At 39.7% G+C, this 24,152-nt stretch overlaps 1 protein-coding gene and 1 long non-coding RNA gene across 2 annotated transcripts in view; one reads left to right on the forward strand and one right to left on the reverse strand.

The window, feature by feature from the left end:
- NETO2 (neuropilin and tolloid like 2) overlaps positions 1-24,152 on the forward strand; it is a 31,815-nt gene that overhangs the window by 394 nt on the left and 7,269 nt on the right. Inside the window, exons 1-7 of the mRNA XM_039721456.1 lie at positions 1-170; positions 12,323-12,379; positions 13,892-14,032; positions 15,862-16,110; positions 18,197-18,241; positions 18,330-18,457; positions 21,859-22,087. The exon at positions 1-170 is cut by the window's left edge and continues 394 nt beyond it. Coding sequence (XP_039577390.1) covers positions 137-170; positions 12,323-12,379; positions 13,892-14,032; positions 15,862-16,110; positions 18,197-18,241; positions 18,330-18,457; positions 21,859-22,087 — 883 coding nt within the window. The 5' untranslated portion in view covers positions 1-136. The remainder of the gene's footprint in view (positions 171-12,322; positions 12,380-13,891; positions 14,033-15,861; positions 16,111-18,196; positions 18,242-18,329; positions 18,458-21,858; positions 22,088-24,152) is intronic.
- The window catches only part of LOC120508105, a 35,861-nt gene continuing 33,730 nt past the window's right edge, over positions 22,022-24,152 (reverse strand). Inside the window, exon 4 of the long non-coding RNA XR_005628925.1 lies at positions 22,022-22,156. This is a non-coding gene — a long non-coding RNA (uncharacterized LOC120508105). The remainder of the gene's footprint in view (positions 22,157-24,152) is intronic.

Genomic DNA, 24,152 nt, shown 5'->3' on the forward strand with positions numbered 1-24,152 from the left:
TGAGCGCGCCCCGCGGGGGCTCCGGGCATGGCCGCGGGCGGGCGGGGGCCGAGCCGTAGCCGCGGGCACAGCGCCCTCGCGGGGGGCACCGCCGCGGCCATGGAGCGCCGCTGATCGCCGCCGCCGCCGGGAGACAATGGCCCTGCACAAACTCTGCTCGGTGCTGGAAGGTAGGAGCCGCGGGCGGCACGGCGCCCCGCCGGAACGGGGACCGCGGTACCCCCGGCGGCGCCGCCCCTTCGGCTGCCCCGCGCTGCCCCCGGCGCCCTCCCTGCGCCGGCGGAAACTTCGGAGCGGCGGGCGCAGGGGCGGCCGCCCCGCTTCTGCCGGGGCTGCTCTTCCCGAGCCGACACTCCGCACCTCCCCATCGCACCGCCCCACGGCCCCGCGTCCCTGCCCGCCGCTCTCTGGCCCCGCTCTGCCCCACGCGAGACACAGCGCTGCGGCTCGGCTGGGGCCGCGGCTGTGGAGCCCAGCGCGGGGCTGGGCCGGGGGCTCGCACCCATCCCGGGCTGCCCCCGGTCCCGCTGGTGCGGGCGGGCGGCGGAGACACCTCGGCACCTCGGGCTTGGGAGGTTCCAGTGGCGGGGACACCTCCGCACCTCGGGTTTGGGGGATCCCACCGTTAGGAGCACCTCGGGTTCGGGCTCGCAGCCTGCCGTAACGTGGGTCACAGTGGTAGCGACTGTACCCCGGTGACCCGTGTATTCCCGAGACACACCGGCGGTATCTTACGTTCGTCTTTTCACAGTAAAAACACTCTTTGCTTTCCTGACTTTGCTGACGAGCTGCTCCACACTGTTCAGCTTATCACACTTGTTATTGGGAACAAGGTCTGTTTTCAGTGAGGTTTTCATAAAATCAGTCACCCGAGTCACAAGCTACACCCTGACCGGTGTTTACCTGTGATTTTCTTCTTGAGGCTTTTAAATCTTGTTTCTAACTTATTTCTGTTCAGAGGTAAACAAGGGAGCAAGGCTCCTCATCCGAGCATTTCTTTGTGCTATTATTTATACAGCTCGACAATGGGCGAGGGGTTTCTGTTAGGAAAGAAATCTTGATGTGGCACTTAACCTTGTGCCTCAAGAGATTATCTCTAGCATTCTGTATCTTCTTGAGCAATAGCAGACTTGATGGGGATTTCAGTCTGTTGGTTTTGGGTTTTTTTAATGATGATTATTATTTTAAATTATTCTGTTAGGAGATATTGGTGTGACTGCATGCATTATTAAAGCCAACAAGGCACTACTGCAGAGTGGAGAATTGTTTAGTGTATGTGGAGAATTGTTTAGTGTATACATTGATGTCTTTCCACAGTATCAAAGTTGTAAAAAAGTCTGTTTTAAATCCAGAATGTTTCCATGGGCCATAAAACCCCATGTTCCTGGCATGAAGGACTTTATGTCTTTAGGGTTTCAAAAATATTTTTCATTTATTAGCATCATAACTGGGAGACAGAAGATACTTGTTCTTAATAAATGTCTGTCTCTCTATATTGTTAACATCCACTGAGTTTAGATAACATAGGAACATATGGCTTACATGGGGAAGACAGGGTATTTAGATTCTTTTTTCTACTGCCTCCTTTAAATAACATACTTAAATATCAGAAGCCACCATAAAATACAACTGTTGTATCTGCTACCTAAATACTTTATACACATGCTGATTTAATTACATTTCAAAAATATGTGATTGCTGCAAAATTGACTGTACAGGTTTTCCAATGAACAGACCTGTATATTTTTTTATAGTCACACGAGTGTCCGGGTAAAAAGTCCCTCTACAGGAAGTTTTTTGTATTTTTCATAATCCATAAATTGCACAAAGCCATTAGTCAATAAGCTGTTAGTATTCTAAACGCATCCCTTGCCATGACTACAGAAACAACCTATCATTACTTAGCATCATAAACTCCCTTTTAGCTCTGCTTCAATAGAAGTCATTACATAGTCCCATTATTACACCTAATCAGAAACAAAAAAGTATATTCCTGTGGATAGGTGTATAGATTCAGTTCCAGAAGGAAGCTGCTGGGAATAAAATTCAAAGTAACCATCCGTATTTTACAAATTGCAGTTTAAATTCTGCATGGAAGCCTTACCTACAGTGGCAGTATATTTTTTTTCCTCCATGCAAATAGCTTCATGTGCAGAACTGGGGGAGTTCCACTAAACCACATGCAAAGTACCATGAAGCTTAGTGTATCATGAGAAGTCATATTTTATTTAATACTTCTTAGAAACCTCTTCTGTTCTTCACATGGAATGCGTGTATACATTTCTGTCATCAACAAAGAATCTATTTTGTGGCTGTTACCCCAAGGCAGAAAAGAGCCCCTCATACTTTGTGGCAGTTGGAATTTCTTATATTAAGCTTGTTCAGAGCTATTCATCTGTTCTTCCTCAGCTATCAATATCAAGGACTATTTAAATAAAAATTTAATGTAATTCTTTGTCTCTGTCTGTAGTGTTCAGCAAAACTTTTAGAAGTCTCATCCTGGGTCCCATCATCCTGCGTGGGTTCTTTGCTGTCCTCCAGCTCTCCCAGGCAGCAGTGCTGAGTGGCAGCGCTGCTGGAGCACGACAGCCCTGAGATTTCAGTGCAGCTTTTGCTCAAGTGGAGCCCAGCCAATGCCCACCTGCTTTCTCAGTGGGCTCTGGAGCCTCTTGAAGGCCAAGAGCTTGCTGCATTTGGGCTGTTGGAGGACAAAGCCTTTGCCTCCTGCCTTCAGTTCTCAATGCCATCTTAAACATGCTAGAATCGTTCCCTGAGCCTGGCACAGCTTGCAAAATGCAGCTGCTCTACAACAATAAAGCACCATAACCCTCCACTTCATGAGAGAGAAAAGCAGCTATTTTCATAATAAAGCCATGCCCCTGTTAGGTTTAGGAAGGAAATATACCTACCTTGAATTTCTCATACCCGGTGTTCCCCCCAAAATGTGTTTGCTAAGAGCTTGTTCCCATGCTTCAAATATGCTCCCTCTTTCATTTCCATATGCTGTTATTTGCTTTAAAAAACTGTACAAGCTGTCAGTTAAATCCTTCCTTCACATTAATTTTGGTCTATTTCAGTTAATATATTGGATTAATTTAGAAAGCCAAAAAGAGAATTCTGTAGCTTCTGACCCAGTAATTCAACAAGCAGCCAGGGGTAAAACAAATTACTGCTACATTCCCAACCTTCCAGTGGACTACAGAATTATTTCCAACTCCATCAGGTTGCAGGAATGTGGATTGCTATGATTTAACTTCCTGCCATTCTGCTCCAGCTCCTCATTTGCATTTTGGCATGATTTTAACAGTTAATTTCTCACAAACAAGTAGTGTTAGGAAGTAATGCTTCCTTCCACACAAGAGCTAGAAATTACGGCTGCCTATTTCCAAAACCAGAAGGTGTAATAATGCCACAAAAAGCTGAAAACAAGCAGAAAAAAAGGTTATTCAAAAATCTCCTAATAGTTTCATGATTTGCTCATTGAAGCCCAAAGCAAAAGTACTGACTGTAGAAGCTACAATGACTCTAATGAAGGCAGTATCAAGTGAAGTCAGAATATTATTTTTTACTTAAACAGTATCTACTTTCCACCTTTTCTGCTGCCCTGAAAAAAGCGAAGCTCCAAACTGCTTGCAGTGCTAAGCAGTTCAGCAGAAGTAACTCAAGTAACTGCAGAACAGGATTCAAAAAGCTGCAGTGTTAAAAACAAGGCGAGTGTTTGGTGATGTGTGTTACACCTTGCTCTTCTACACATACAAACTTCATATTCAAAATGTACCACCCTGAAGCATGACTTCAAATACATAACTCCTTCTTTTTCCTAAGATATAGTTGACCATGACTGCTAAAATTTGTACAGAACAACTTGGTTACAATTGCATTGATATTAATAGCAAATTTCAGTGTGTAAATGATGTATATGGCTGTAGCCAGAGTATGAATAACACTGGATTGAAGCTGAAGGAGCTACTAAATTATGAATCACTATCTAATGAAAAAGTTAAGATTTTCAGCATCTTCCTTAAGGTTTAATTCACAGGGAAAGATTAGACAGAAAAATTACCCTTGAAGTAAAACTTTATAAGCTATTCATCATTTATGAACCTGTCAGAAAGTCATAATTCACTGGAGAAATGAAGAGAGCTGCTAATTGCACTTACTCTAGTACGTGTAGTTTACATACAAAACAAATCCAGTACTGGGAGTATAACCTGTCTGGACCAAAGCAAAATGTTAGTGTCTTGGATTCAGGCTGGGATTCTAACACGGCAAACAAGCTTGCTGCTTGTCTGCCTTGTACATTCCAGTCTGTTTTTGTTTTTTTTTTTTAATTAATGAAGCACTAACAGTCTAGGACAACATAAACAGCTTGCTACCTTTAAACAGCTTGCTGCCTCTGTCAACAAATAACTGGCAACTGCCACCTCAAATACTGCAAGATATGGGGTTGGGGGAGTGTAAATTTTACAACAAAAACCAGCAGGTAACTTTTAATGAAAAAAAAAAAGCCACATTTTTTTCAGAATATCTTTTGCTTCACTCAGCTTTCACTTATTACAAAGCTCCACTATGCAGCAGGAAAGGATGGCCAATATGTTAAGAAATCATTTCACAAAACCTCCTTTATCATATGGTAAAATTGATGAACTCTAAGTCTCTTTTTAAGGGACTGAGAGTGAAAAGCTGTCTGTACATAAATTGTTGCCAGACATGAAAGAAAATAGCAGAAAAGAACTTTAAATATTAATTTCATAATAGACATCCAGAAATTATTTCCACTGAAAAATGTAGTATATTGCTAATAAATAAGGTAAGACAAAGAACTCTGGTATAATCTGATCGATTTTTAAGTCAAAAGTATCACTATCCAATTTGTCTAGGAATAAGCTATTGCTGGAAAAGATGTATTCAGAATAGTCATGTGTAGCAGGATTAGCTCTGTCAGCTAGAGGGAAGTCATCTGAACTCAGAAGTCAGTGTACATATTTTAATAAGGTTTTTGAAACCCCTCATCAACATGGTTTGCACATGCAGTCTTCTCATCAGTCTCTTGCTGCACACAGCTTGGAGATGAAGAAAAAGGCTTTTCCATATAAAAATGAAAGTTTCTATTTTAAAAATGAAAGCTATCATTATTCTGGCAGAAGTTTTGCTGGCAGACAGACCCAGGGATGGATTATAAGTAACAGGATGTGGAGCAACTGGTAAAATGAAGCAGCCCACAGCTGCTTATACATTTCTAATGGAGGACAGGATCAGAAACGTTAAATGTTTTTAGCCAACCTAGAGGGAACTCTGTCACAGATCCATCCAAGCATGAATTGTTCTGGAAATGATTTTTATCAAAGGAACATGGGAGAACTGCACTTACTTCCTGAATCAGTTAACCTGGTTTCTCTGCAGAGATAGAGTCCCAATTTGTTTCTCTGGCAATCTTAAAGAGAGGAATCCCTACTGGAAACAGCTGGAGTGAGATGAAGCTGTTATATCTGAGAATAGACCTGAGTGCATTCAGATATCCTGCTGGCACTTAATGGCTAACAAGATTTGGATCTTAGAAGGCACAGAGTCACTGTTAATAGCTGGTGAAGCCCACTTCTGCTATCAAGCTTCTGTGAGAAAGATTAAAAATGTGTTGGCAGCTCCACTAGCATGCTCTGGGTAAGACTTAAACCAGCTAAAATGTGTCTTGCCTGATGCACACCTTCATCTCTGTACTTTATTCTGTGACAATCCTGGAGTATGTTCCAATATGAGGAAACCACTGGAGCTGTTAATAGGATAAGTTGTAGGCAGCCACCTTAAATGCTCTTTGATACTCATTTTACGTATCTGCAAATGTTCTGTTGAGACCACAATTGATTAAGGAATGTATGCAGGCTATGAACTATAAAAATGTTTGGGATTCAAAAACTGCCGTGTTTTCATCCTCAGCAACAGAACTGTTAACCTTAAATACAGCAGCAACAGATGCAATCCAGTATTCCTTTTGTCAATTAAACATAGCAAATGCTAGGAGGAGAGAGAAAAATCTCATTCCTTGAAATTTACAGTGTGTGTTTCTGAGCTAAAAATGGCTTGAATCTGAAAAGAGTTAATAAGCTTTTTGAAAGAAAAGGAGGTGACCATGCACAGAGAATTACAAGAAATCCAAAGTGTCTGGACACTTTAACCTGTCTGTCTAAATTCCACAAGTTCTTTACAAGACCATCCACCAATCAATCACTCACTTTGAATTTGTGCAGCAACTAATCCTTGATCAGAGTTCTTAAAGGCAAAAACCAAAACACATAATTAATGTTGGCCAGAGAATAGGATAGGATATAATAATCATAAATGTCCCCAGCTCATTAATAGCTAATATTACTGTTTAGACTCATGAGTAAAAAATGAATATAAAACCTGAAATACTGCAATGAGCAGTTGCTGAAAGTAATGCTAATTTTAGTGCAGAGGGCAAATGAGGAACTAAGTTTAAGAATACGCAGAAAAGGAACCATTCCCATAAGGCAAAACAGAGTATATAATTAAGATCAAGCATTTGTTACTCTAGGCTGTATCTGCCAGAAAGAAGCAGGCATCCTGGCAAGATTTTCCAACATGCATGACCCGTGTGTTGCCAATTACCATCTCTCTGGACTGTGTGTTTACAAGGTGCTGCCTAATCCAAGGGGCAGAGCACAGAGATCCAATGAATCCTGCTTTAAGCAAAGTCTGTCATCTTTATCCCTAGGATTCTGGCTACCACTATAGTAAGAATGTGTAGTACTCTAAATGATTAAGTCTTTATTTTGAAAAATGGTGGAATGTTTCTCAGCTGTGCCTGACTGCTCCCCAGTTTGATATTCAGCTTGCCCTGCATGCATAGATCCCCCATTGTCATCACTGAAGACAGACACTGCTCTCAGAGCCACACAGCAAATCGAGTCTCTTGTCTCTGTGTGAAGATCCCTAGAGCATGCAGAAAGAGCAAAGATATATCATGGGGAGCTCAGAGCTGTACTGTATCCCATGAAATCTGAAGAATGTGTTTTGCCATAAAGTACAAGCATCTGTCAGATTTGCAGCCTAAAGCACTTGTTTATCTAAGCAACATGCTGATTTCTCAGTATTGGGTTGAGCACCCATTTACTGCAAAACTAAATATATTATTCCCATTTTTAAAGAGAAGTAAGAGCCACACATTTGTGAACTTCCCTATATCTACTCCAGTGCAGAAATTACCTTCTTTTTACTTTTTTTAGCTTAGATTTACTTTAAAAAATTTAGGAAATGCCAACAAAGAACATCTTGACTTCTGCAAACAAGGCAGTTTATTACACCAGTTCAGGGGCTTCTTTTATGTTATTCTGTAAGCCTCCTTCAGCAACAGAATATTAAGAACTTGAATTGTATGTTTAGTGTCTTCACTTTTCAAAATTTATACAGCTGTCTGCAGGCTATGTGATCTAAAATATTTAATGCAAAGAAGTAAAGAAAATGAAAAATCCATTCTTTTAAAAACAGACAGAAGCTGGCTGCTTTTTCTCTGTTCCTAGTTGATGCTCACACAGGTATAAAATATCAGAGCTCTAAATGGTAGTACAAGAGTGTGCACCATAATTCATGGAATACAAGTACAAATACCAGATTCATGAATAAAAGAAGCTCCTCAATCTCTGCCTCCGTGTGCGTGCTGCTGTTGGCTTAAGGATGGCCTCTTCTGCAGGGTACAGATCATGAAGGGGAAGCTCACTGGAAGGTGCAGAAGCACTAACTTTTGTTACATTTATCACCTAAGTATCTCTGACTTCATAAGGTCAGTGTCCCATAGCTCAGGCTCCTCTGGTAGAATTCTCATCATACTCATCCAGTAAAAACAAAACACCCAACTCTCCCCTTGAATCCCTTTGATATCAATGCAATCCTGCAGTGTGCTGTTGCTTACATCAGCAAGCCATGTTCAAGTGGCATTTTTACTCACTATTTGTGCTTCCTGTACCATAATACACTATGGAGCTAAGCCTAGACTTATCTTTCATCCACACTGAAGAATAGTCATGTCAGAGAGATCTGTAAGAGACTTTAAAAGAGGAAAAAAAAGGAGCAGAGGAATACTGTGTCCCATTTCAAGCACAGTAACTATTTGAATTGCAGTTTATTAGAAATAAAATGATCATTCTTCATCCTTCTGGAAGTGTTACAAGACGTTTAGTGAAAGTGGTTCAGCCTCTCATATCTGTTCTAATTGCTGTGACTGTGTCCCTGCTGCAGTACCAGGACAGTGGTTCAGCACTAGCTCTCTACTGCGCCAACTTCCAGGATTTGTCTCTTCCCTAGACATCTCCCTTCTTATGATTTGTACTGTCCAAATTAGTCTTTGAATTCAAAATTATTTTTCCAGGAAGTAGTATAAATTTAGGCCACTAAGAGATTGCTTTGTTGTTTTTAAAATGCACACAAAAATGGGTTAATGGAAACAGTCTGAAACGTCTAAAAATATCCTGGCTGATTATTTTTTTCCTTTTCTTTTCATCCTGAGTATTGATAGACCTTGTTTTCAGCCCCTTAACTCCTGTTGGCTTTCCCACATTATCCTGTGTCATGTCAGTGCACTCAGTTTAAGGCAATACCACCTCAGGCAATCCTGCCCAGCACTCTGAGGAAGAGCAGGTAAGTCCTGTCCAGCTTTTTGCCAGCAGTGTCTCACTGATGAAGGCAGCACACATCCAGACCATTAGCCAGAGACACCTCTTTTCTTTATCAGACTCTCACCCAGAATACAAGTAGTGCCAAAGGAAGACCCTGGAATGTTTGCTACCTGGGCTACTCTGAATACATCTTAAGGTTGTTGAGAGCATGAGAAGGATGGGCATTGCCAGGGAAGGGCAAGAACAAGGTGCAAGAGATCAAAACTGAAGAGCATGAAAAGGGCAGGGAACCAAGAGAAAGTGGTCCATACCTTCCCAGTCATCCATATAACATGACAAAAGGAAGACAGCAAGACAAATATTCAATCCATATCTTCTGCAGTTGCATCCATACCCATGCTGCTCTGCAAGGAATAGACACTGTTTGTTTGCATTTACACGCACACAGGCACTGGATATTTATAGAACCAGTACAGCTCTAGTGAAAGCCAATCAGGCTTTCTGAAGTCCTTTTAGGGGGGTTGTTTCTTTATCCACATCAGGAAGGAGGGAAATCAATGGTTACTGTAACAGAACATCTATTCTTATGTTGTTTCCACCAGTACAATTACTGAAATGAATGTAGATGCATACTGAAATATATATTAAAAAAATGTATTGTAACAGTGGTAGCCATAGTAAAGAGCTGTACTAAATAAAAACCAAAGCAAACCAACAAACCCTCAGTTTTTCACTGTTACTTGAAAGTGACTGTTTGCATTTGTTTTGCTAGTCACATGTTAATTTCACTCATATTTCTCTGTGTGTTTGCTTTAAGAAACAAAGGCAAAGCTCATTTTGCATTTTGAGAAGCAGCATAAGTTACACAGAGCTTGCTCTGTCCTTGCAAAACAGAGGGTGGGCACAGCACATCTTTAAGAAAGGTGAATTCAGTAGAATATGCTGAGACATGACTTACTCAGGATTGGGGAAACTGCCTTTTCTTTAGTAATAGAAGTCAACATTGAAATGCTGCACCAAAACCAGTGTAGGAAGAAAAAACAAAACCAAACCAAACCAAAGACAAGAGATTGACAACTTTATAACCACTGTCAAGATTCTCTGTTACGGACAAGTGATCTCAGGAGTACAAAAGCATTGTGAGTTCATGCAACTCATAAACTCAGATGTTCTGGTGTACAGTTTAAACAGAGAAGCTGCAAAAATAAACTGTAAATAATTGTGAAATAATATCATCTATGTAAGGAATAGTAAAATCTAAAACCAGCTGAAAACTAATGTCAATCATATTTTAATAAAGATGGGATATTTGTTCATTTGCTTTAAAGACTAGTGAACATCCATAACTGAATACCAGTATTGGGTGCTAGATACTTTCTTCTGAAGGAGGAATTTTCAGTCTAGGGTGAGTCAGTAGTGATTAGCAGCATCTGCTTTGTATTTGGATAATGACAGATAGTATATTTTTAAGTATATTAATATTGATGAAAATGCAGAATTATTGCAGAGATGGAAATTGAAAAACTACTTAAATCTTCACCTACTCTAACATAATCCATCCCTAAAAATCAAATAAGCTTCTAAGAACATAGCACTTGTTTGCAAGACCCATATGGTATTTTAGAAAACACCCACAGTTATGAACCTGACTTACACAGGAAAAAGCATTTGTTGGTGAGGAAAGTTTCAGAATGAAACACAGTCTACTTCAGTATGGTTAGGGAGAAGAAAGGGCAGCAGAAACATACAAAATAAAACATAAATGCTAGATGGACACTTTCAGGAGCAGACTTTGATTCCTTTAATCTTTTCCCAAGATAATATATCCATGCCAGTGTTAGAGGAGCATCTGGATGAGTTGAGTCAAGATTGCTGTGGTTCACAGTCAGTGCATGCTCACTCTGCACCTCCAAAGGGCTCAAAGTCCAACAGCAACACAGGGAAAAGCACAGATGGAAAAAATGCCATTTCAACTGAGCCACTGAAATGCCTGAGCAGCAAGACAGGAAGGCTGGGAAAATAAAATTAATTTTTTGAAAGTGACAATAAAATTCCTGCTGAAATCTCTTTTTTGCCCTGCAGTGCTAAGGCCATGCCTGCCTGACAAGTAGATTAAAAACATGGGAAGGGCCATACCAGGTCACATCAAAGGTCCATCTTGCTTGGCATCTTTTTTTACAAAGATATAAAAGCAGGATGAGTATAAAAGTAGAGCAAATTATATTTATCCCAAATACATTCCAGACTTCCAACAACTTATGGCTTAAGGCGTTTCTGAAGTAGAATTTTCTACCTCAAGGATGCATTATGAATTATGTGCATTAAAAAAAAAAGGGAAAAAAAAGAAAAAAATCTTTGTTTAATTTGAACATGCCACCTGCTCACTTTGTCTGACACCCCCTGGTTCTCTACTAGAAGAGACAAGCAGTAGTTGCTCAGTTCTCAATCTCAGTGATAGCTGTGGTTTTGTAACTTGTGTCCTGTCTCCCCTCAGCTGCCTTCTGTCCAGGGCAGTCCAGGCCTGCTCTGCTTAGGTGCTTCTGTACGGGATGTGGACAGAATTTCTGACATACTCCAGATGCAGGCAAATGAAAGATTTGAAGAGTGGCATATTAATTTACTCTATTGCATTCTCATTCCCCCTCCTGGTAATCCTAAACAATTTGAAGTGACAAAGTTGACAAAGCATTTTAGGAAAATCTAAACATTAAGGCTGCTTTAAAATTGCTGATGGACTGTGGAATATGGAGTTTTTCATACGTGCTGTTCATATGGATGCTTCTTGGGTACAGGGAATGTGTAAATCTAAGGGAAAGGCCAAAAGTAAAACAGCCAGAAAGGAAGGAAAGACAGAGGGAGGCTGTCCATCTGTCCATTTTCTACTGCCATCATATGCAGAAATCACTGGTATTGTGTGGCAGCATCACAAGAACCAGTCTTGCAAGCACAAATCTGTGAAATCTGTGGAGGGGTTAAGACCATGCAGTGTCTCCTGTGGTCCAGATTAATTTCTTGGAAGCTGGAGAAGTCTTTTGCACGCATTATGCAAATAGAGTCTTAGGATAAATATGATTCATTACAGCAGTGAAACATCTTGTTTCAGGATATAAAAGTTTTATAGACAACAGATAAACTCTACAAAATATTCTTAAATGTCCCCTCAAACAATGAATTGCTGTTCTTGTACACTTTCTTGACGAACCTGGAAGGACCAGCAGTGCACACAGACTGCAACAGTTTCATAAGTTGAAATTTTAAAGAAAACACATACATTATTTACATATTTTTGTATGTTCTGAATGGTTTTGGTCAGTGACGCCAGGATTTGCATGAACTGGGACTGCAGAAAATGGTCTATAACTTTGAAATATCACTGATGTTTTTCCTGTCCAATTTCTCTCATCAGTGTTGCTTGTAACCATCCTGGTAGTGGAAGGCATTGCCACTTTCTTGACGAACCTGGAAGAAGGACCAGCAGTGCACACAGAGAAGAAGGACCAGCAGTGCACACAGACTGCAACAGTTTCATAAGTTGAAATTTTAAAGAAAACACATACATTATTTACATATTTTTGTATGTTCTGAATGGTTTTGGTCAGTGACGCCAGGATTTGCATGAACTGGGACTGCAGAAAATGGTCTATAACTTTGAAATATCACTGATGTTTTTCCTGTCCAATTTCTCTCATCAGTGTTGCTTGTAACCATCCTGGTAGTGGAAGGCATTGCCGTTGCACAGAAGACACAAGGTACAATTTTAGTTTGATGATTTTCTCTCAAAAAATGGAACAGTTTTATAACTTTTAATTGAGCAATATAAGTGAAAAGAAATGTTTGTATTCAGATATGAATAGCTCTTGAATTAGCAGTATGAATTGCAGGATTTTCCGTTTTCCCCATTTGCTGCATTTTCTCCCAAATGAACAAAGCCACGCAGTCACAAAGAACGTGGAAGTTTCACTTTCCCAGGTAAAGTTCTACAGTTTTAGTTGGTAGCGGTGGGAGAGAAAGCACTACAGAAATTCATGTTTTCTGTATCTGACAACAAGCTTTTCAAATAGTCCACCCACAAACATTTTTGAAGCCTGCTGAGTGGGGAAGGAATCAGTTTCACAAACCTTATTTTTTCATATGTGGGATTACCCACATTTAAGAGAGAAGAATTCCTTGAACTGCCACCTACAGAATTTCCTTGAAAAATTTCTGCAGAAGAGAGAGAGTTTTCACCCCCATAAATCAAAAAGCTGTCAAGGTACCAGTGGAAGGTGATGTGATTTACTGGAGACATCTAAGACCTGTACCAGCATGGATGTCCTCTCACAGGTCTGCAAATTAAAACTGTGTAAATATAAATAACACTATCAGAGTACCCTGTGAGATTTAAGAAATATCTAGCAGAAAATACATATCCTGTGTCTTACTCTCTCCAGTTCTGTGGATCCCAAGGAAAAGGGCCAAAGGTACTTAAGAATGTCAGAGATCACACTATTCCCAGCCTCTTCTCCATGGATGAGGAAATCTGAACCAAGCTCTGTGAATGATCCAGCACGAAGAATTACTTTACTAGACTGCATCATCTCAGTCACAGAACACATTTCTCTGTACATCCAGAAGAGGAGCTTGATCCTAAATGAGACCCTTAGCTACCAGGGAAATCTAGGAATTTTATTAACTACCATTGCTATATTTAGTGAATTTGTGTTTTGAAATTCATTCTCTTATAAACATCCTGTATTCCAACAAATTACTGTAAATAGTTATCCTTTTGCGTAATCCGGAATCAGGGTCAAAACCAGTGAAAGCTGACCAATATTTCTGATTATATTTACACAGGAACAGAGATGACATAACCCATAAAATAATGGTATTGGCAGCCACTGTGACTATTTCACTTAGAAAGAAGAGTATCAAAAATCTGAACCGAGTTGGGTAAAAAAAAATACTCCCTCTCCTTTCCAAGGATCTCTGGATATATTTGATATTCAAAAACGAATTTCTTTAGGATATACCCCACCACAAAATTAAACATAAGATTTTCTTAGATAGATATTAATGAGTGCCTTACAAGAGGGCTTGCAACCAAAATAAATTACTTTCTTCTTTATAGGCTATGTGTCATGCTAGAATTTTACTTTATCAAATCTGCATGTTTGCAGAAGAAACTTATTTGATCACTTTTTTTTTTTTTTTTTACTTTATCAAATCTGCATGCTTGCGAGAGAAACTTATTTGATCACTTTTGGGTTTTTTTTTTGCTTTAGGTGGGCAAAATATTGGAGTGAATCGCATTCCTCCCACTCCGTGTGACAACTGGGTCCGGACCAGCAATGGAGGGCATTTTGCTTCACCAAACTACCCAAACATGTACCCACCCAATCAAGAGTGCATCTATATCTTAGAAGGTACATGCTTCATTTCTGTTTTGTTCTGCTGTAATCTTACTGTTAAATCTTGAGCTGTTAAAACTGTCATCTTACCCTGCTGTAAAGTATTGCAGGGCCGTACCAGTAATACAATGAATTCTGCAGTCATTTACTTGAACAAGGAGCTAAATTTTCTCTCTCAAGTAATCACAACAAATAAATATGAAATGCAAACATTAAGAAATTAGCTATGTAGAACAAGACATATCCTCACAACCAGGGAAAGGAGCAGCAAATCTTCTGTAATCTATGAAGATATGGAATTAGTAAGATAAAAATTGTAGCTTGTTACCTTAATATCACTGATAATAGATTGCACAAGATGAAGGCTATTTCATGCCATGCTGCAATGTTCTATCTCACCAGCAGAAAACCTTTATGCTGTCCTTCATTAATAAAAAAGATATATCTGGCTGCCATAGCACAGTACTAAAAATACAGAGATTTGTTAGCACTGCTGAGGTCACTATTAAAATAATGTGATGAGGACAAAAAAATGTCATTAACTAGAATAAAACCATATTCCAATGAGAATATCTTAAATAAAGGCTGCAAGACTTGAGACACTCCAATTATTTTTCCTCTTATTAGAATGCACCCAAACCCCACTGAAGTCAGCTAAAAATATTAGCCAGCCTAATCATCAGATTCATATCAATTAATTGAAATATTTCAAGTAATGAGGTTTGATGAGTTTTTATTTGTACAGCACAGTTGTGGCTCACAGGCCCCTCCTTTTTGCTTGTTCCCATGCACATCTTGGTTTTGCACCTTGCCTGCCCAGGAGTGGCCCAGGGAGCAGCCAGCCTGTCCTGCTGCAGGGCTGGGGCACAGGAGCAGCTTCCAGCTCTCCTCAGTCCTTGCACAGAAACGCTGGGGGTGCCTGAGTGGGGCCAAGGCCCTCCAGAATTTCTAGCCAAGAAGTTCTAGTCTCCCTCATGCAGACCACTGCCAGCATTCACAGCAGCTCCACATGCGTGTAGCTCTTGTGAGTGAGGCAGAAGGTCTGCTGGGAGGTTGGCGATGCCAGGGTAAATCCTTTTGGCATTCAGGACAAGCAGGCAGCGTGTGATTGCTCAGAGCTGTCACTCCAGACCCCAGCCAGGATCGGGAAGTTCACGTAGCACAGCCAGTGCCAAGGACGAGGAACACTAAAGCCATTCATACAGGAGAAGGTCTTGGGATCCAAACCACGCATGTGAGAGTCAGGACTTGGGGCTCTGATCCCAGTCTGGGTGTAAGGCTGCCACAGGCTCACACTCACCAACATCTGTAGCCTGCATGCCATTGACATATTTGAAGCACTTACACTTCTCTGAATATTCTAATAAAAGATGTCTTCTGTGAAAAGATCTACAAATTTGGACTTTATGTTTAAGAAATACTGAGTAGTTCTTCCTATGTTTCTCTTTTCTATTCTTTTCTGCATAGTTCAGTGTTTTGTCCTTTTTTATGTATTTTGCTTTCACAGAACACTTGTTTTAATTTATATCTTAATATTTAACCTTGTTTGAATACCTTGTATATATGTTCATATCTGTCATATGTGCTGCATTAAATTAATGTGATTTCTTAATTTGCAACAATTAAGATCAGCAAGCAAAAAATTTTGTATGATTCTATGCAAAAGTAACTTTTAGAATATAATTTTTTAAATTTTTGTAGCAGACTGCAGATGTGTTTTGAGAAGTTTCCAGTTTCTTTTTTATCTTGTTGTCTTGGAGGCCTGTCTCTTCATTAATTCATGTCTTTGTGTTTTTTATCAAGATCTACATTTAATCTTTTGCTCAATTTTTTTTTATGTCTAGCTGCTCCACGACAAAGAATTGAGTTGACCTTTGATGAACCTTATTACATAGAACCCTCATTTGAATGTCGGTTTGATCACCTGGAGGTTCGAGATGGACCTTTTGGGTTCTCCCCTCTCATTAATCGTTACTGTGGTCTGAAAAGTCCTGCACTAATTAGATCAACAGGGAGATTTATGTGGATCAAGTTTATTTCTGATGAGGAGCTGGAAGGAAAGGGATTTCAAGCAAAGTACTCATTTATACCAGGTAAAGATGTCTAAAATTCTGACGGAGTTAATGACTGCTCCCATTGAGCTCTGTGGGTGTGTTTGTCCTCTCAGCCTGGAGCTGCATTTCAGCATGAGCACTTACAGAGGCACAGTGACAGTGTGATAGCCACGGTCTCAGTCCTGCTAATCCTGCAGGGTACATGGTTAAAAACAATTGGGGAATCTTGACTGAAAGAAATTACAGGCCTGTAGTTTGCTAGTGAGGAAGACAGCTGAGCTTGTTCATGCTGAAATCTTCAGCAGCACCCTTTATTTCGTCTATTTGTACCAGTTGCACCAGTGATAGGAAAGGAAAGACAATGTATGCAAAGAGCTGCCTTTACACCAGCCTCTCTTCTAGAAGTGTAAGGCACTGGACAAAAACACCTGAACCAACTTTACACTAGCACTCCACCCAGATGCAAAATGTTTTAAATCTCCATTCTGAAAACCCAGAGCAAATACCTGCCCAGTCTAAGCACGAGCTCTCGGTGTACTGGATTCCCTCAACCCTTGGGCTCAGACAATAGAGCTGCTCTTTGCTCAGAGTGCTGTGTAGTTCATAGGTGCAAAGGAGAGGACAGCGTGCTGCCAGTGCCTTTAGACAAACAAAAATTACATCTGCTCTGTGGAGCTACTTAAACCTGGCAGGGCATCCTTCTTACATGAAAACTTGACCTGATGTCCTTGTGCAATGCTTGACTGGTGTACTTCATAGATACTACACATGTAGTTATCAGCATTTTATTGTCCTTTGGGACAAAAGGCAATATACAAGTGTCAGCTCTACTACTTCCATAAATGTATACACAAACATGACTTCTTAATGTTATCTTTACCCCTAGAGCACATGAAAACATAATTCATGATTATATATTACTGCTTAGGGATTTAGACTCAGAAATTTCAGATTAACACGGTGACCAGACCACTGGGAATTACATGATGAAGTGTTTTCACAGGGACAGTACTTATGCATTTTGCTAAGTCCATTTCCAAAGCCATTTCATCAACATCACTTTCAAAACTAAACTACCATAGTTGAAGGATGGAACTTTAAATATACATTTAAACTGTATATTATTTTCAGAATAGATTACAACAACTGAAGGACAGATATTTTTCTTTTTCTTCCTCTTTGTTTAGATGAAGTGTGGTAAAATATTTTACGGTTGTGAAAATGAAAGGGAACATATGCACATATGCCTGCTTCATTAAAAAATCACCTTGCAAAGAAGGTTGAAAACCTTGCAGAATTTTGCATACAGTGATCATAGATTTTCACTATAAGTAAATAAAAAGAAGAGGACAAAGAAGGCATGTTCTGAACTGTGCTGAGTCTTAAGCTCAGGACAGAGGCATTCTAGGGGAAGTGATACACCTGGTATACAGAAAAAATAATGTATAGGATCACAGAAGGAGCCAAACTCGACCTTCATTTGGAAAAGAACTTTGTACCAAACCAGTGTGCACTTTTGCATGAACTAGTGCTTTCTTTGCATGGAACAGCATTTCATAAACCATGTCTAGAGCTGTTCTACATGGCCTAATACAAGAGACACAGATAACCCAGGGAAAAGTACCTTTAGTATTGAGCTGCCTTCTTCCCATACTTTTTAAAGAGCAGTTAGCAATTTCTGAGTGTTGATATATTCTGCTAAGCTCAGTTCAAATTGTTCAGAACTACATAGACAGCAGTCTGATAAAATAAATCTAAATAAGCTTTTTGCACAGAGAAAGATCCCCTGTACTCTTGTGGAACTCAGTGGTTTCAGTGAAAACTAACATAGTTAAATTCAGAATATAATGTAGGAACAAAATACTGAATAGTAATTTTTGGTGTTATGCTAGAAATCTGAGCTGTCGGGGTAGAATTACCTTTTTCAGATAAGGTCAATCTTTGTGGAATAATGTTCTCATCTAAAAAAACTTTGTCTTTATATGCTCCAATTGATTCAGTAAACTTTCTGGCAATTTTTTTGTGACATAATAAAAAATGGATATAATCTGCAGATAATACTAAAGCTTGAAGTGATTCTCAAGCACTGATAGCCCTTGTGATTCATGACTTCTTTCTATTACAGATCCTGACTTCACTTACCTAGGAGGTATTTTAAATCCCATCCCAGGTATAGTATTACATAACAATTTCTTTATACATGAAATTTTAAATTAATGTCATATTGCATTTGACAGCAAGGTCTGTCTTCTCCCTAGACTGCCAGTTTGAGCTCTCAGGAGCTGATGGAATAGTACGTTCCAGTCAAGTAGAACAAGAAGGAAAAACAAAACCAGGACAAGCAGTTGACTGTATCTGGACAATTAAAGCCACTCCAAATGCTAAGGTGAGTTTTGTTGATATAATTCAGTGTATAATGGATTTCCATGGCAGTAGCAACAGGTAATGGTCACTAATGTTGTACTTCACTGAAATGAGGTATGTAGCAGTGGCTTAGGAAATCCAGAGAGAGAATTGTTTCTGAAATTAAATTTTTTAAATATTATATAAGTCCATAGTGTTTCCTGTTATTTGAAGCTTCAAATACCAAATAACTGTGAGAACTGTTTAAGCAACAATTTTCAGGGGCATTTGACTTGGATCCTGGTTTTATTGGAAGACTGCAGGCAAAAATGCTGGCTGACATCTTCAGTAATTTCCAGTAAATCTCACTGCCAAAACTTAATGTTTTGCCTCCAGTGGTTCTATTGGAGAATTTGGTTCTGTTCAAAGTCAACAGAACATGTGCCTGCTCCTCCCATCTAATTCACAGTCCAGCACCTTGAAACCCACTTTCATCAGCAGTCTGAGCTGAATGGAAAGGCTTTCCCTTGTTAGGCAGACAGCAGGATAAAATCCTATTCACAACCCCAAAATACAATAGCTAAAGCCTGAATCATGTTCGTTTCAGAATCATATTTGTTAAATACATTGCACAGAAGAGCACATACTTTTCTCCACAGAGCACACACATCTTTAATTTTGCTTCTGCTTGCACATAGATAAAAATGAAAAAATATTTTGAAGCAGTAGCTGCCAAGATAACAAACCTTCTTACACACTGCTAACACTTAACTAACCAGCCCTGTTAACCACCTTGCAAGTGCATTCTAAAACAGTACCCAAAAAGATGATGAGAGGATAAGTCATGAAAGAAATTAAAAGTCCATTAATATATTTGAGCCTTTGAGGAAGTGAGTCAATTCCCAAAAGCCCCATACTAGTCTAAGTAATAGATGCAGTTCTTCCAGAAACAATAACAAACCCATTTTCTCTCTACATTGCCACTTGAGTGCACCAGGTCTTGTGCTTAAGTATTTTAATAAATTATTGAATGTTGCCAGAAGGCAGAGTTATAGTTGGGTGAGTCCTGAAATTAGATCATCATCCTAAATTATTGATTTAAAACATTACAGAAAAATAATTCTTAGTATTCTGACAGTGGTTTCTCAAGCTTCAATTCAGGCAGAATTATGATGATAAAATCCATTAGATCTGATACAGTGCAGTCTCTTGAGAAAAATAAGCACAGACATTTTTAAATTCCTCAATTTGATTTTGTAATAAAAATAAACTTTTAAAACTGACACAAGTCCAGCAATGAAAGTATTTTTAAAACGTGTATAGCAGACACTTAATAAACTACGTCCAGATTTCATAAAATTACCAGAATAATCAATATAATGTAAGAGTAAGGACCTTTTATACTTGCCTGGCACATTAATCCAAAGGAGCTTGTGAAGAGGTGAGCACTTTTAATGGGATTATTCCTTTGTTATCATACAAATAATAGCTTTACTAAAAATGTGCTAAATTATTTTTGGTTTCCATTGTAATTTTGTAGCAGATATATAAAGTCAATCATTAAAGGAAAATACCATCTCTCAGTGCAAATACTAGCAATTACAGCTCATATCCATGTTTTTGATGTAAGTCATCAGTGGAAAACAGGTTCTCAATGTAGCTGAGAATTTCCAGCAGTAAATCCTAACAAAAACAGCAGGAGGTAAAAAAAAAGGAAAATAGAAAAAAGGAAAAAATACATATGCTGAAAATCACAAAACAATGAGGTGAAGCATGAGCTCATATGGCACTGGCTGCACCTCCAAACAGAATGTGCAGGGGAAGGCAGTGCTGGCCAACCTGCCTCTGGAAGCACTGGAAAGGAAAAGCCACGGGGCACAAGTGTCACCTGTCTTCCTCTTTGCCCATGTTTTCAGTAAAGCCTGATAGGTGTAGGAATGGGGAGGGAATACCTTCTTTTGTCTCTCAGAGGTGGCTGGTAGCGAGCAATGGCAAAGGGGCAGCAAACTGGGTTCTAGAGCCCAAGAGTGGGATTCATCTGCCCTGACCTCCTGCACCCCACCTGAGCAGGGCTCCCAGAGTCCTTGGGCAGATGCACACAGCCCTGTGCAGGGTCCCTGTCCCTGGGCAGATGCACACAGCCCCTGTGCAGGGTCCCTGTCCCTGGGCAGATGCACACAGCCCTGTGCAGGGCTCAGTCCCTGGGCAGATGCACACAGCCCTGTGCAGGGTCCCTGTCCCTGGGCAGATGCACACAGCCCTGTGCAGGGTCCCTGTCCCTGGGCAGATGCACACAGCCCCTGTGCAGGGTCCCTGTCCCTGGGCAGATGCCTCCACCTCAGCCTCCACCTGGGCACATTGCTTCTCTGGCAACAGAGTGGCCATCTAAGAACTGTAAAAGTGTAAAATGGCCTTTGCAGTGTGCTTAAGTGGCTTGGTTTCATATCGCAAAATGTGCAGAATAATTTTGAAAGCTCCACCTGGGCACATTGCTTCTCTGGAAACACAGTGGCTATCTAAGAACTGTAAAATGGCCTTTGCAGTGTGCTTAAGTGGCTTGGTTTCATATCGCAAAATGTGCAGAATAATTTTGAAAATTCCAATACAGCTATTGAAGAATTTCAAAAGCCTTTTGATGTGTTAATGCAATTTTAACTGAATTACAATCTTGCACAAGTTTCCTGCTCCAGCAAAATAAATTATTTACTTCCTCTTTAAATACCATCCCAATCTTCTAATTTCCTTGCTGCATGTGTTCTAATACATATGCTGCCTTCTCTTGGATTAGATTTCTGCTTTTAGAAGTATTAAGATTAGCTTAAATTCATTAATTCTTCCTACACAGCCAGCTTACTTCTCTCTCATTTCCATTTTTATTCAAATTACTCCTGACTTCATGGTTTGTGTCTTCCATAAGACAGCTATGGTTCAGTAATTAGCTTTCATTCTGAAGCAATAAATTTTAATTTCCTTATTTTACTTCAGAGCTTTTCTGACTAGACTCCTTCCCCTATATTTTAACATTGTTTTTATGAATTAGAAGGAAAGGAAAGAGAACAGACAAAATACTTTAAAAATTATTTCAGTACATTTATGCATTCCTTATATCTCTTTCTAGAGAAACAGACTTCACGTTTAGCAGAGCTTCTTGAGGGTTTCTTCACCAAGTGTGTTGCTTTGTAGTGTTTTTCCAAAGTGAGCAGAAATAAAGTAAATTTTAAAATAAAGATTGTTTTGAGGAACAGGGAGAAATGAAACAGATACCCAAGACAAATGTCAGGTAATGCTCCACATGGACATCTAATTAGAAAATCTAAATTTAAAAGTGTTGTGAATTGGGAATTACATTTATGTGTAAGGGAAGAAAACATCTTATCCAAGATTTTCTAAGAAAGAAAACTCTCCTCTCTGTGTTTCTTCTCCTAAATTCCTCTTTTCTAACAGATCTACATGCGATTTCTGGACTATCAGATGGAGCATTCCAATGAATGCAAAAGGAACTTTGTTGCTGTGTACGACGGGAGCAGTTCCATTGAGAACCTGAAGGCCAAGTTCTGCAGCACGGTGGCCAACGACGTGACGCTGCAGACGGGCACGGGCGTGGTGCGCATGTGGGCGGACGAGGGCAGCAGGCTGAGCCGCTTCCGAATGCTCTTCACCTCCTTTGTGGACCGTAAGTACATCCACAAGTGCCAGTTCTCCTGGTCTCAGGGTACTTCAAGTATTTCAGGGAAAGCAGCAGCTGTATATTAAGCAGCAGGAATAGATGGAAAAGGTTGGTTCTGTTTCCTTCACATACTAGCAGGTAAATTAGATAATTGCTTTATTGCATTTCTACTGTGGTTCCTGAAGAAAAGCTTTCCTGCATTCTTAAAAGGTTTATTTTCCATTTCAATTCAGCAATACTGCCCTAGGCTACATCCTCCTCCCAAAGAGACATCCTTCCCTACAAATGAGCACAGACTTATTTCAAAAAGACAGCAGTGGGACTGAGGCCTGCCCCACTAGTGCCCAGTTCCCTGGCAGACAGCACAACAGGCTCCTCTTAAGGCCACTCTGGATGTTCAGAAGAGTAGAAAACATGCCTGATCCTGAAAAAGCTTTCTCTTCCTCCTAAACACAGCTCTTTCTGGATGTTCAGAAGAGCAGAAAACATGCCTGATCCTGTAAAGTCTTGCTCTCCTTCCTAAACACAGCTCTGTCTTCAGTTGGGGTCGGGAACTGCAGCCCCTCCAGCCAAGCTGCTCCGTTACCCTCAGCTGCATTTGGCTCTAAGGGACCCCATGTGTGCTCCCTTAGCAAAGCCCTGTGGTGTTGCACAACCATAGATAAGTAGTTAAATTCAAGTTTATTCAAGAAGCCTGTAATTAAAGCTGAGTTGTAAATGCCATCTGGATTTTTGTTTGGGTTAGAGATAGTCTTTAGTCTCATGGTAAATTAAGATGTTTCTTGAAAGCAGGTTTTTTGTGAGATTTTTTTTTCCTAAGGGTGTTGTACCTGAACGGAATTTTGTTGCCTCACATATTGACAGAGGACAACACTGTCCACATTGCAGAACCATTGCAGTGCTGTTTAAATGGCACCAAAGCAGACTGAGTTCAGAACTGCAGAGCAGATCTGACATACATGGGGAGAGCTGAATGCAATTTTCCCATTTCAGGAAATCAGACCTATGCTTGTACTAAAGGTTTTCAGAAAGTTCTGCTTGAAGAATAAATAGTACAGATTTGCTGACAAAAACAGAACTTTTCTGACAGAACATGTCTGTAGCCAGTCCTGAACAAGATCCTGGTCACTAACTTGCAGGAAAGTTCAGGTTACAGGTAGATTTTGTGTTCTGTTCCATAAAACAGTAAATTTTAACATAGGAGAAAAGCTACTTTTTATAAAACAACCTTTCTAAAGTAACAAATATGTATAGGAGAAATAGATTCTGGCTTACTTTGAGTACATGATAATAAGGAACAGTTGCATACTTTGAGCTAGTCTATTGCTTAGCCTACAAGAGGCATTTAATAAGCTTTAGATACTGAGAATTTAAATAAATGTCAGTTTTAAGTACAGCTTGCAAAAATTGATAACTGCTTTTCCACTAGCTTTTATTTCAATACAATTATTAACATTGGTATTAGTGCAAGTTATTCTAGCTTTCAATGTAGAAAATGCTATGAACTTTGCCAGGAAAATTGTCTATTTATATTATAATTATTGGAGTGAGTTTTTGTTGTTGTTGAGTTTGGATTTTTTTGGGGGGGGCATTGTGGGGGGTTTTTAATGCACAAGGTTGAAATACTAAATACTCTTAAAGGTAGATAACTTTCCAAATTTATGAGTTTAAAGCAACTCAAAAGTCATTGGCAGAAGAACATCTGCAAAGGTATGTGGTTATTGTTTTTTACCTGAGATACTGCCTTTCTTGGATAGGGTCATTGAAAAGTATGTGGCTATAAAGTGTTTCAAGTATTTTTATATAATCTAGTCATAAGCAATTTTTCTAACTGAAAAAAGTGAATCTGAGCTTATTTTATTTTCAGATTGTTAAGCTATCTTTCTCTTCTACCTTGCTAATGATTTGTAATTACACGGAGCCAACCATGAAAATTATCAATATTTCTGGAAAGATTTCCATAAATGAACTAATAGTGCATGACAGTCACCTAACACACACCTAGCAGTGCTTGCAGGTTTGACTAAGTAATTCAGCTAACAGCAATGTAAAAAATCAATGTATTTGATTC

Source organism: Passer montanus, unplaced genomic scaffold (assembly GCF_014805655.1).
Source record: "Passer montanus isolate IOZ18808 unplaced genomic scaffold, ASM1480565v1 scaffold45, whole genome shotgun sequence".
NCBI classification, from domain to species: domain Eukaryota; kingdom Metazoa; phylum Chordata; class Aves; order Passeriformes; family Passeridae; genus Passer; species Passer montanus.